This window comes from Populus euphratica, unplaced genomic scaffold, assembly GCF_000495115.2.
Source record: "Populus euphratica unplaced genomic scaffold, PopEup_1.0 scaffold1713.1, whole genome shotgun sequence".
NCBI classification, from domain to species: Eukaryota; Viridiplantae; Streptophyta; class Magnoliopsida; order Malpighiales; family Salicaceae; genus Populus; species Populus euphratica.
The window spans coordinates 24044-38205 of record NW_011501590.1 but is presented as its reverse complement, the minus strand read 5'-3'; the positions used below and the strand labels follow the sequence as shown (position 1 = coordinate 38205).

Below are 14162 nucleotides of genomic sequence, written 5' to 3'. Positions count from 1 at the left end.
TATATAATTTGTGATTTACACAAAGCGTCCAACCAAGCAGTATTGCTTTGCATGGAAGTAAAGAGCAATGGCGTCAATTTCTCTTCCAATAGCAAACACCAAAAGGGCCATTCCCAGCTATATCGCACATCAGATTTCTCAAGAATTATAAAAGATTAAATAAAACAAAATGGGCTGGGGGTCAAGTTAAAAAAATAAATAAAATAAAAATTAATTTAGTTAAATTCAAGGCACCCTAATGAATTTATAACTTAAAATCTAGTTTGATTTAAAAAAATTTAAATAATATTATTTTAATTTTTTAATAAAATTAAAACAATATTACATTAACCAATATAATTTATAACTTGGTTTAGATCATGAAATAAAATGAGTTTAATAACAACTGAAATCATTGAATTATGACACTAACACTTTAAATCTGTAAATTTCATTATATATAGTCGAGAGGTATAAAAAAACACCCATTAAAATTAAGAGATTGGGCATACTCCAAACCATCCCCAATGTATAGGAGTTTATCGTTGCTTTCTCAATTAATTAATTAACTAACTTATGATTGTGAGTTTATCATTAGGGTCTTAAATTTTATAGTATTAATTAAAAGATAATAAGAATAAGTAAAAAATATTTATATTTTTAGCCCTTATATATCAAACTAAATTGGTAATCACCCTACTTCACGGACAGTACAATTTTAAATTTTGTTTTTGATATTCAGGTCATTAACTTAACTATATTTAATAAGATCGGTTAATCTAATAATCTCATTTAAATTGAAGGCAACAATAGAAAAGAATGATTAAAAAAAAAAAAATCCCTATCAAAAGTCTTTAACTTAAGTTAATTTTTCAAACTAGAATATGTGAAATTCCAAACTGTGGTTAAACAAGAAGTTTAAATCTAAATCAACTAAATGCTAAAAGATGAAATTGAGTATTAAAAAAAAACTAAAAAATTTAGCAAAGAAAAAAAACAAGGACAAAATCTAATAAGAAAAAAATGATTAAAAATGAAATCATAAAAAAATTTACACTATAAAAATAATCATAGATGACATAAATAGCAATTAAGAAATGAGACAAAATAAGACAAATTTAAAATGAAATAAAAAAATTCATTTTTCATGAGTTATTCCAAATAAAAAAAAATCAACCAAAATATCAGGAACTAAATAAAAAATAAAAAGAAGTAAAAAAAATAAAATTAGGATGAAATTGAAATAAATTTTTATTTTCATAAGTTATTTAAAATAAAAAAATATTAATAAAAAAATTAGAGATAAAATAAAAAATAAAGAAAAGTCAAGAGGCTGATTTGAAAAATTGCAAAGCATGATGTAATTATAGAGGGGGAGAGAGGGAAAAAAAGAGAGAAAAAATAGTCGTCGAAGTCAAATCAAAGCTCTATTTTCTACCCACGTTATTTCTATATCAAAAAGACATCGAGACAAATCAAATGATGCTCAAAATGATATTTTTGATTGCTAAAATTAGATTAGATGTATGCACCATCCAAAAAATAGTGACATTTACCCAACACATTCCATCTTTTTTTTTTTAAATCCTTTTAATTTTTTAAAAGACAAAAATAACCTTCACTTTACCTAATAACAAAAAAAAAACAAATAGTATAATTATCAAAATACCTTCGTATACAGGGCATGAAAAATTAAAATTCAAGTGTAAGGAGGTATTTTTACTGTACAAATAAAAATGATAGGACAAAAATACCTTTTCTAGCCGGCCAAAATATGTTTATATATAAGGTTAAGTTGATTATTTTTTTATACATTTTAAAAATAAAAATACAAATTTACCCCTCAATGACACAAAACAATTAATTAAATTTAAGGGTATTTATAATAATTTATTATGTAATTTTAAGATAGATACTCTTCTAACCCTGAAAATGACCCTATTAAAAGGACTCTAGCTCATCCTCTTGCTAAAATTTTTTTTAAAAGATAAAATAGTAAATCCAATTTTCCTATCCACAATTAAAAAAATAATAATGAATAGAAAACAATCAAATCCACATTTTTTTTTTTGGTTTAATGTGCTAAAGGAAATGGTTCTTCATGGAATTTACTTCCAAGTTGCTTCCTCTTTCCATTAAAATCCATGATATAATATTAAAGATTCTCTTGTCTTCCTAACTTTCCTCCCCAGTAATCAAACATAAGCAATTGTCATTTTGAAAATTTTCATTAAAAAAAGCTTGAAAACTACAGGCTAGCTAGGGCTACTAATCCATGCAGTTAAGTTACCTCTCAACATTAATTTACCCTCCCTATTTGACATTCTCAAATCCATGATAGAACATGAAAGACTATGCCAATGCATGCACATGTTAATTACTTAGCTTCACTATGCAAAATGCTCCAACCCAACTAAAACATCAAAATAGTATTATAGTCTTGAAACACTAATCCAACCCAAGTAAAACAACCCAAATTGAAATAAAATAAAATCTTAACCTTAATTCTCCTATAAATGCCAATCTTAATCAAAGTGACTTCAAGTGTTTTGCTGTAATCTAGGAAGTTTTCTTGAATCGGTCCCTGCATCTATCCGTATACTCTGTTAGCCCTGGCCCATAAAATAGAGATATACACTGGCCCGTGAAATAACATAACATATGCTTGCATCCAACCAGTCAAACTCCCTTTTCCTTTCTTCTTTCCTTGTCACACAAGGATTGAGTATGTATTGCTACCACGAGGTTCTTTAATCAATCCAAGAAGTAGCCATCTGGGGGATTTTTAGTCCTTCACGAGTTCCTTTAGGGTTTCTTGATTTTTGAAGCGTTTTGTGGTCAGTCTTGATTTATCGCCTAACAAATAAATAAGATCAACTCCACAATGTTGATGGGATAAAGAGACCATCCAACATGAAAAACCCAAAAACTTGCAGAGAATTCAATCATGGATATATTAAGATTGCTCAAAAGTAGTGTTTTTTGACAAATGAACCCCCCCTCCCAGGGCCCACCCGTTCCCAACCACCAAATGGAATTCAAAATTAAAAAAACATAATTCAAGGTTGATTTCAAAGATAAAATATTTATTTATTTTCCACTGATCCCTCTTTTTGTTTCAGTTTTCAATTTGTATCTGTATCTAAAACATTTCTTCCCCAACCAACCACACAGACATGCACAGAAAGAGGAAAAAATATTGAAACAAAATCTACACTCGTTCAACTGTCCGTACCCCTCCCAAACCTGGCATGCTTGTTAAGGTAAGTATGACATCCTAACCACACCCCCTATGCTCTAACTCCACAGCAGCAACCTTCTGCCCTTTCACACATAAGTGCAATCAAAATAACATGAATGTTCAACACTTTGGCATTTGTTTTCATGTAAATGCATGCATGAATAATATGTGTGTTCAAACTTCAACACAAAACTTCGTATAATGACATAACTTAAAAACTCCTAAATGTTATCTTCAAGAATCCAAACCAAGTTCCTTATTTTCTTCCTTATTCAACCACAACATCATCAGTATGCTGGGGAATTCATGACACAACCTTGAGCATTTGAGATTCAAGATGACTTGTAAATTTGACAAGACAAACATGGACAGCAATTTGAATTGCTTTGGTATTTATTGTATGTCTAGAACTTCGTCATACATCTTTCAGCTTCAAAGTAATTGACCAAAGAGATAAACTGACATGCAGCTGTAAAATGGTGAAATGCCTCGCAATCTTGCATGTCCTTTTTTCCACAGCCTCGTACAATAGAAAGAATTGCATTCACATAGTATTTAGGCTTTACTCAAGCAGGAAAAACAGCAGCACACCTGGTAAGGATACGCAGATAGGGATTGCTCTGCCATGTTAGAAAACAATGAACCAAAGATATTTCCAAGAAATATGAAAGGAAAAGAGCAACAGTGTGCACTCTGCAGATATGTTATTTTCCAAGGAAATATATTATCCAGCACATAAAGATTATAACTCATATCATGAAATCCAGATATATGGGAAGAAAGAGCAAAGTATATGGTAAAAGAAAGCACTTTATAGTTGAGATATGACAGGAACATAAGAATGCAAGAACATACCTTCCATAACCAGGATATCTGAGGATCGGTTTCCTTGTAGCCATTGTACTCAGTGTGTGCCTTCCAATCTTCCACACAGATAGCATTTTCACTTCCATATAGCATCCAATCAAGATCCTCAAGCTCTAAACTCTGGAAGAAGAGCTTCTGTTGCCCAGAGTTTGAAAGAATATCAGCAAAACCACGTGCAAATCTAGATACTGGTTCAGAGATTGATGTGACAAAGCAGTGCTGAATGAGAAGATCGACATATTTCTCCCGATTCTTGCTATTTACAACGATACTCTCCCCACCAGGGCAAAGTTCCACAACTTTCCTGGATCCTAGTTCCTCAACTTCTCTAACGAATGTCAGACTCAAAGCATCTGAATCAATGAACTCAGGATCCATTTGCAGAATCTGTTTGCAACTGCTATACAAGCATGGATCTGCATCCCGTATGTCTTCCAAAGTAATACGCATCCCAGCCAATTGCAAGAAAAATGCCCGATCAAATACAATGCCGACTTGCACTTTATGCATCAAAGCTAAAGCCATTACTCGACCAGAGAATGTGAAATACTCAAGGTGCATGGGATCCACCTTGGATGCTGCACATAAAATGAATACAATTAAGTCCATATATATACTTTTGTTTGTTAGTGCTTATCCATGCCAACAATTGAATCCACGAAAGATGATGCAGCTTAATTCAAGTCCAGAAACAGAAGACAATAACAAACCTCAATTATGATTCTTCAATGAGGTATTTCAGAACTAACCAATTGCAATTTTAATGCAGAGGAAGAATTAGACATGTTAATCCCCAAAGGAACCAATAACATATTAGTGAAACATGGAATTCAGGTAACAGAGTTGGAGAAACATGGGAAATATTCCTGTATAATAACCCTAGGGACTCAGGTATTCCACAATAAAATATTTGTGACACACAAGGTTCAGGAATTTTCCCTTTAACAAACCTATGCTAGTGAGCCTATCGTACAGGATGTAATGCCCTTATCCCACGTCCATCAGGAACTCACATGGTAAACAACTTTTCTACATATAAATGTTAGAGAAAGAACACTAAGAGAATGCAGTGAATGATCTCTTGCACAGTTAAAATCCAAGCACTATTAGTGAAATATCTTTGATTAAGGTCACTGAGAAGGTTCCACCACGTTAAGCCACCCAAGATTACATCAAGTGTAGGAAAACTGTCTAACTTCTAAAAAATGTTAATTAAATCCTGACCATGCCTAAAATTGAATATTAAATGTCAAATTCTCCAGGTTTAGGTGTAACACTTCCAGATGTCCTCCCACTAGCATGTATCTAAACAATGAAGAATAATACTCCAATGGTTGTAAGTGATTGATACAGCATCGACCATATTAGTGTCAACTCAAATAAACTGTCGGAGCTCTCCACCACCATTTAGTGAATGTTTACTTTCCAGTGTAAATGAAAACAAATACGCAGCCCACAATCTGAAACATTAGACACACAGCAATGAAAACGTATTGTTTACATATTCAGTATTACCTGGGAATAAAAATTCAGTTGAGAAGAGAGCAAATCCAACTTACATAATAAAACATTCACAAACCTAATTGCAACTGTTGTTCAAAAAAAAAATCCAACTCTCAGAAAAACATGAACGGTTAATTACATGAAGTTTCACCCCAACCAAAAATTATCACTTCAATCCTAATTTTGACTTCCAAAATTAATTTGGGTGAAACAATTCCACATGAGCTGATCTCACCCACTAGCAACATAAACTAAATGAAGTACAAGTGCTTCTTGAATGGTTGTAGGTGATGGATACAGCATCATTACACATTAAATGTAAGTTCCTATAGACTGCAGGAACTGCACATTTTGGTCATCTGAGTATTTTTTATTATCCAGTGAAAATATATGCAACAATGTTCCAAACTCTATGCTGGAGTGACATATTAGACACAAGGCAATTGAATATATTGTTTAACCATTCGTATCATCAAAAACTATATTCAATTGAGAGAAGAGAGAACCCTGTAGCATTGTTCATGTAAGGCATTCATGATTAGGGTTTTCTTGTTTTGTTACCAGGATTGGTAGCCCTATATATCCAATCAAGAAAAGAGAAAACCCACTAGCATTCAGGCAGCAGAAGCTTACCAGGATTAGGATAGAACCTTCTGCGATCACTTGGGCATGCCACAAAAAGAGCTCTTTGAGGATCAAATAGAGCTTGTGTAACCAAGAAAAACCACTCCCGCAATACACCAGGACCAGTAGCTTCCTCGTTTTTAAATTCCAGAAAAAGACCACCATGCAGTGCATCTGAGTCGGCATGCACTATGTACTCAAATGACTCTGCCAACAATTGTGACCGATCAATGAGCATCTCGTGAAGCTCCTCGTAATCTTCTTTCACCTCAGGGAACATCATCATAGCCAAATGCCTCCTAGACTCAAAATCAGTCACATCCTTGTTCCGAAGAAGCCACTGATGATCTTCAGTTCTTTTTGCATATCTAACAATCAGCACACACAGGGAAGCCTTTCTAAGTCTCAAAACTGTCCAAAACTTTTCCTCAGCACCCTTATAGAGTTTAGCAATGTTGTTCAACTCCTTCAAAATAGCCAAATATTGAGACCAGCCTGTATGATTCAACTCACCCTCTCCATTCATTTTCAAATGTGAAGAATCCTGCATAGCCAAATATTGAGACCAACCTGTATGATTCAACTCACCCTCTCCATTCATTTTCAAATGTGAAGAATCCTGCATTTTACCAAGACATTTCTCCATAATATTCAGCAAATCAAAAAATATCACATGAAGATGCTCAATCTCCTTCGCATACAATGGATAATTAAATGCCCTCTTGTTCAACGGCACCGAAACCGGAACCCTACATGCCCCCTGCTCTGATATCATACTATGCAATGGTACCAAAAACGCTGAAAAATCCTTCACATCAACTACTGATGGCCCCACACTCCCTACCACACTCCCCATCAAATCTTTAAACAACTTACTCCCCAGCTCACTAACAAACGGAAAAATCTCCTGCATAACAACAGCTCCCTTCCCCTCCTCCCCTCCTCGATACCTCCACCCACATGCACCCCCACCATTCTCCAACAAGGAACCAAGACAACTCCTACACACAATATACAATGGATCATCACTCCCAACCTTCCTCAACAAATTGCAAAACTCCATCACAATCGGAACACACTGCAAATGCAAATTCTTTGGCAACGAATTCCTACATGAATTCAAAAAATGCTTAATCGCATCCTCCGCGCACTCCTTATTCCCTTTAACACTCGAAACATAGAGTGTGACCAACGCAGCTGGCGCACTATTCGATAAAAACACATTCAAATGTCCTAAAGCATCCTCATTATCATCCTTCGGTGTCAAGATAAAGAACTGATGCATCAACTCTTTTATCTGCTTTGAAACATATTGATGAAAACCACACGGCAAAATAGACTTACAAATTCGACAAATGTAGGAAACCATATCATTGATCAATTGACAAGTACGGGGATGCCTAGTGCTACGCATTCGGCCAACTAAATGAAGAATCGAATCCTTCTCGATAGAGTAATCGGAGAGTTTGTTTTCGTATTGCAATTGCTTACCCTCGTAGATTAGTCGTTGCTCGATCACAGGAATTCCGGTCATCTCGCGAATCCGTTCATGGAGTGATTTGACGGAATCAGTCAAATTCGCAGTGATCACAATGTGAGTGCCGTCGGAGATCATTCTGATGAAGAATTGGAGCCTCGATTGAGACCGACAGAGAGGGGAGGGAGTGGAGGGAAAATCGTTGGGTGATGATGAGGTGGAGGCGGAGGCGTCGGAGACACGTTTGGGGAGCTGATTGGTGGAGGAGATGGAGGGAGGTTGTTGCAGGTTATGGCCGGTGGATGATTCGGTGTCGTCTTTACGCATCCTGACGAAGATTAAGTCAGAGAAAATGGCGTCGTGGTCATCGACATCGTCTAGTTTGCGTTTGGAGGAGCCGCGGTGATCAAAGGTGGAGGCGCGCTGTTGAGGGAGGGAATCAACGGCGGGAGATTGGGGAAGTGACATTTGATGAACGGTGGTGACTGTGTTCTCCCCGACCTGGAAGTTTTTAAGGAAGGGGAGAAGGCATGAGATCGTTGTCGTATAGAGGATGAGACGGCGTGGTTTAGATATACGGAGAGAGTAAACGGCGAGGGAAGGATTGAAGTTATTGAACGGAAATTGTGTCGTCCCTGGCTCGGTGGGGTTTTTTCTGTGCGTTTTTTTTAACAGCCGTCATCTACGAAGAGACTGGTAATCTTACGCTAGTATTGTTATCATCATCTATATTATTGTGCGTGACGTTCTTGTGTGGCTAATTACCACAGTAGCCTCGAGAGCGATGGTTAGCTGTGGTTTAGCTCATGGGGTTTCCGTTAGGTTATAATATCATTACTTATTAAACCCGATCTAATATAATCTAATTAATAAGCTAATTTAAAATTTAACAAGTTAATTTATGACCCCATCGGGTTAATCTAAGATTAAATTAATTAAATGATTTTGGAAAGATGCACCCCTAGCTGCCTGTTTTTGGCAAGAAAATCCATCATGTGCCTCTAGGAAAAAAAAAAAAAAGGATTAAAGAAAGTGAAGCTTTATTTTTCATGGAGAAATAAAGCAAGAGGGGCTTTTTGACCTATGTTTAGGTGCCTCATCTGCTATATAATTTGTAATTTACACAAAGCGTCCAACAAAAGCAATATTGCTTTGCATGGAAGTAAAGAACGATGGCGTCAATTTCTCTTCCAATAGTAAACACCAAGAGGGTCATTCCCAGCTATATCGCACAACATATTTCTCAAGAATTATAAAAGATTAAATAAAATAAATTAATAATCCATGTATACAATTGTTATAAGGGACATCTTCATAAACAAAAATATCAATATTGGACTATGTCACGGGCTGGGGGCCGAATTGTTTTTAAAAAAAGATGAAAGTTAATTTAATTAAATTCGAGACAGCCTAATGAATTTATAACTTAAAATCTAGTTTGATTTTTAAAAAAAAAATTTCTTTTTAAAAAAAAATATTATTTTAGCTTTTTTAATAAAGTTGAAACAATATTACATAAACCAATATAATTTATAACCTGGTTTAATAACAACCGTAAATCATTGAATTATGATACTAACACTTTAAATCTGCAAATTTCATTATATATAGTCGAGAGGTATAAAAAAAAACATATTAAAATTAAAAGAATGGGTATACTGCAAACCATCCCCAATGTATAGGAGTTTATTGTTGCTTTCTCAATTAATTAATTAATTAACTTATGAATGTGAGTTTATCATTGTGGTATTAAATTTTATAGTATTAATTAAAAGATAATAAGAATAAATAAAAAATATTTGTATTTTTAGCCCTTATATAACAAACTAAATTGTTAACCACCCTGGGGCAATATAATTTAAAAAAAATGATATTCAAGTCATTAACTTAACTATATCTAATAACATCAATTAATCTAATAATCTAATTTAAATTGAAGGCAACAACAAAAAAAAAAGATTAAAAGAAAAAGCAATTCCTACCAAAAATCTTTAATTTAAGTTAATTTTCCAAACTAGAATATGTGAAATTTCAAATCGAGGTTAACCAAGAAGTTTAAATCCAAATTGACTAAATGCTAAAAGCTAAAATTGAGTATTAAAAAAAACTAAAAACTTTAGCAAAAAAAAAAGACAAGGATAAAATCTAATAAAAAATAATCATAAATGAAATCATAAAAAAGGTTACACTATAAAAATAATCATAGATGACATAAATAGCAATTAAGAAATGAGACTAAATAAGGCAAATTTAAAATGAAATAAAAAAAATTCATTTTTCATGAGTTATTCCAAATAAAAACAAATATCAACCCAAACATTAGGAACTAAATAACAAATAAAGAGAAGTAAAAAAATCAAATTAAGATGAAATTGAAATAAATTTTTATTTTTATAAGTTATTTGAAATAAAAAATATTAATAAAAAAATTAGAGATAAAATATAAAAAAAAAAGTCAAGAGACTAATTTGAAAAATTGCAAAGCTTAATGCAATTATAGAAGGAGGGAGAGAGAAAAAAAAGAAGAAAAAATAACCGTAAAAGTCAAATCAAAACTCTATTTTCTATACATGTTATTTCTACATAAAGAAGATATCGAGACAAATCAAATGACGCTCAAAATGAAATTTTTGATTGCTAAAGTTAGTTGTATGTATCATCCAAAAACAGTAAAGCGTTTGATGTTTACCCAACACACACCATCTTTTTTAAAAAAAAAAAATCCTTTTAATTTTTCAAAAGGCAAAAATAACCTTCACTTTGCCTAATAACAAAAAAAAAAGAGTATAATTATTAAAATACCCTCATATACAAGGCATGAAAAATTAAAATCCAAGTATAAGGAGGTATTTTTACTAGATAAGACAAAAACACAGTGGCCAAAATATGTTTATATATAAGATCAAATTGATTATTTTTTTATACATTTTAAAAATAAAAATACAAATTTATCCCTCAATGACATAAAACAACTAATTAGATTTAAGGGTATTTATAATAATTTATTGTGTAATTTTAAGATAGATACTCTTCTAACCCTGAAAATGACCCTATTAAAAGGATTCTACCTCATTCTCTTGCTAAAAAGATTTTTTAAAGATAAAATAGTAAATTCAATTTTCCTATCCACAATTTAAAAAAATAATGATGAATAGGAAACAATCAAATCCACAGTTTTTTTTTTATTTGGTTTAATGTGCTAAAGGAAATGGTTCTTCATGGAATTTACTTCCAAGTTGCTTCCTCTTTCCATTAAAATCCATGATATAATATTAAAGATTCTCTTGTCTTCCTAACTTGAAAACTACAGGCTAGCTAGGGCTACTAATCCATGCAGTTAAGTTACCTCTCAACATTAATTTACCCTCCCTATTTGACATTCTCAAATCCATGATAGAACATGAAAGACTATGCCACTGCATGCACATGTTAATTACTTAGCTTAATTATGCAAAATGCTCCAACCCAACTAAAACATCAAAATAGTATTATAGTCTTGAAACACTAATCCAACCCAAGTAAAACAACCCAAATTGAAATAAAATAAAATCTTAACCTTAATTCTCCTATAAATGCCAATCTTAATCAAAGTGACGTCAAGTGTTTTGCTGTAATCTAGGAAGTTTTCTTGAATCGGTCCCTGCATCTATCCGTATACTCTGTTAGCCCTGGCCCATAAAATAGAGATATACACTGGCCCGTGAAATAACATAACATATGCTTGCATCCAACCAGTCAAACTCCCTTTTCCTTTCTTCTTTCCTTGTCACACAAGGATTGAGTATGTATTGCTACCACGAGGTTCTTTAATCAATCCAAGAAGTAGCCATCTGGGGGATTTTTAGTCCTTCACGAGTTCCTTTAGGGTTTCTTGATTTTTGAAGCGTTTTGTGGTCAGTCTTGATTTATCGCCTAACAAAAAAATAAGATCAACTCCACAATGTTGATGGGATAAAGAGACCATCCAACATGAAAAACCCAAAAACTTGCAGAGAATTCAATCATGGATATATTAAGATTGCTCAAAAGTAGTGTTTTTTGACAAATGAACCCCCCCTCCCAGGGCCCACCCGTTCCCAACCACCAAATGGAATTCAAAATTAAAAAAACATAATTCAAGGTTGATTTCAAAGATAAAATATTTATTTATTTTCCACTGATCCCTCTTTTTGTTTCAGTTTTCAATTTGTTTCTGTATCTAAAACATTTCTTCCCCAACCAACCACACAGACATGCACAAAAAGAGGAAAAAATATTGAAACAAAATCTACACTCGTTCAACTGTCCGTACCCCTCTTAACTGTGCACCAAGAGACAGTTAATTAGTTTGCAAACTGAGTTAATTAATTTTTTAATAGGTTTGGAAGATTAGTTTGATTTAATGTTAGTTTTTTTTGTTTTTTTTTAATTTTATTATTCATTATTAATTTATTGAGTTTTGACTTTTATGAATTTTTTTTTTAATTTTTTATAAAGATACTTCAATTACATATCTTAGGTGGCAAATTAATATAATTAATTCGAGTTAACTTGATTTTTTTAATTATTTTTTTAATCTTGTCTTTAATCATTTAGTTTGTTTATAAATTAATTTTTATTATTTTATTTAATTTTTTTTGTGAGCGGTAATTCTAGTCATGAAATCAGGACATAAATTTAACATGTTAACTAGAATTATATTTTTTTAATTTTTTTAATTAATTTTTTTGAGCTCTTCCTTAAATGTTTGCTTTGATAGTAATTAAAATTTGATTTTTTTTTATTTTTCTCTTTATGATAATATCCTATTCTCAAATAATTTTTATTTTGTTACTAAATGAGATAATTGAGATTTTTTAAAAATATTTAGAGAACGTCTTTATATAATATTGATAAACATTCTTTTTTATTACTCATTAGTCATTTTTTATGGATTTTTTTATTATTTGTTTTTTAATTATATAATTAAATTAATCAGAATTATTCAATCCAACATTAATAATCAAATTAATAAGAAGGATTCTGAATTTCTTTTTCTACTTTAAAAATGTTATAATCATATGGATAATTTTTTTATATTAAAAAAAATCGATCCAGCTTCGTTCCATGTAGTTATTTTTTAAGCTCACATAATTGAACTCGCGAAGCAAGGTGGCCACTGTGATCAGGCCACCCCTGATGCTATTTTGAAAAGCTAAATTAATAAAATAGCATTTTGAATAATATAAATATAGCTTATCTTACAATATCTATTTTAATGAAAAAAATTTATTTGAAGAGCTATTTATATTGGAGTGAAAAAAACAAGTGTTTTATTATTTTTTAATATGTTTAATGTTATTTTTTTCTACATATCTATATTTAATTGGTCTATTTTTTTAGTAGTCCTACTTTGTTGGTTTTGACTCTTTGAAGAGATACGTAAAAATAGCATTTGTGAGAGAGAAAATGCATTTTAGCATTTTATTTGGCTTCCCTTTTGGAGTGTGCAAAACAAACAAAGAAAAGCCAAAATATTAATATTTTATTTTTGGTTATCCATTTAGCTTTTTCATTGGAGATGCTCTAGCCAGTGTTATTAAACCCGGCCCGGCCCGACGGGTCAACCCGGGACCCGGCCGACCCGGTGCCTGGACCGGTTCGGGTTTAATAAAATACCGGTTGTGGCAACAGCCCGGTTAAACCCGGCGGGTCAACCCATGACCCGGGCGACCCGGGCAAACCCGGACGAGACTCGTTTTTTTTTTTTTTTTAAATGTGATATTTAAAACTCATTAGTATATATACTCTATGTTCCCAAGAAAAAAGTAATATTTTTTCAATGTGGGATAAAAAACTATTTTGTTTAAATACTTTAACTTAAAATGATAACATAATATATTTTCAATGTGAGATTTGAAACCCTTTCGTATATATACTCTATGTTCCCGAGAAAAAAATCATGTTTTTTCAATGTAGGATAAAAAACTATTTTGTTTAAATACTTCAACTTAAAATGATAACATAATATATTTTCAATGTGGGATTTGAAACCCTTTCGTATATATACTCTATGTTCCCGAGAAAAAAATCATGTTTTTTCAATGTGGGATAAAAAATCTTTTGGTTTAAATATTTCAACTTAAAAAGATAGCATAATATCTTTTCAATATGGGATTTGAAACCTTTTCGTAGATATACTTTATACTCCTATAAAAAAATAATATTTTTTCAATATGGGATTTGAAACCCATTAGTATATATACTCCATGTTTCCAAGAAAAAACTCATGTTTTTTCAATGTAGGATAAAAAAATCTTTTGATTTAAATACTTCAACTTAAAAGGATAATATAATATCTTTTCAATGTGAGATTTAAAACCTTTTCGTATATATACTCTATATTCCTATAAAAAAATAATGTTTTTTCAATGTGGGATTTGAAACCCATTAGTATATATACTCCATGTTTCCAAGAAAAAACTCATGTTTTTTCAATGTGGGATAAAAAAA

The 14162-nt window shown here is 32.0% G+C and overlaps 1 protein-coding gene across 5 annotated transcripts; it reads right to left on the bottom strand.

The window, feature by feature from the left end:
• Positions 1-2526: 2526 nt before the first annotated feature.
• On the bottom strand, positions 2527-8412 carry LOC105118130 (E3 ubiquitin-protein ligase UPL5-like). Of its 5 annotated transcripts, none has more exons than XM_011016004.1 (4): positions 6785-8412; positions 6224-6709; positions 4076-4665; positions 2527-2835 (listed from the first exon to the last, which is right to left on the bottom strand). In XM_011016004.1, exons 1-4 carry the CDS (start codon positions 8157-8159, stop codon positions 2818-2820), a joined length of 2469 nt encoding a protein of 822 aa, XP_011014306.1. In that variant the 5' UTR covers positions 8160-8412; the 3' UTR covers positions 2527-2817. The 5 variants fall into 5 exon arrangements, with proteins under 5 accessions (XP_011014306.1, XP_011014303.1, XP_011014304.1 ...); XM_011016001.1 differs by lacking the exon at positions 2527-2835 and adding an exon at positions 3072-3840 and having other exon boundaries at positions 6224-6727; positions 6803-8412; XM_011016002.1 differs by lacking the exon at positions 2527-2835 and adding an exon at positions 3072-3840 and having other exon boundaries at positions 6224-6748; positions 6824-8412.
• Positions 8413-14162: the final 5750 nt, after the last annotated feature.

What these genes read in the sequence shown, in the direction of transcription:
- LOC105118130 (XM_011016001.1), bottom strand. Translation starts at nt 8,159, where the DNA reads ATGTCACTTCCCCAATCTCCCGCCGTTGATTCCCTCCCTCAACAGCGC. An exon ending in TTTGAAAATGAATGGAGAGG is followed by an intron (nt 6,728 to 6,802) that starts GTGAGTTGAATC and finishes TGAATGGAGAGG; the next exon opens with GTGAGTTGAATCATACAGGC. An exon ending in AGATATCCTGGTTATGGAAG is followed by an intron (nt 3,841 to 4,075) that starts GTATGTTCTTGC and finishes CTAACATGGCAG; the next exon opens with AGCAATCCCTATCTGCGTAT.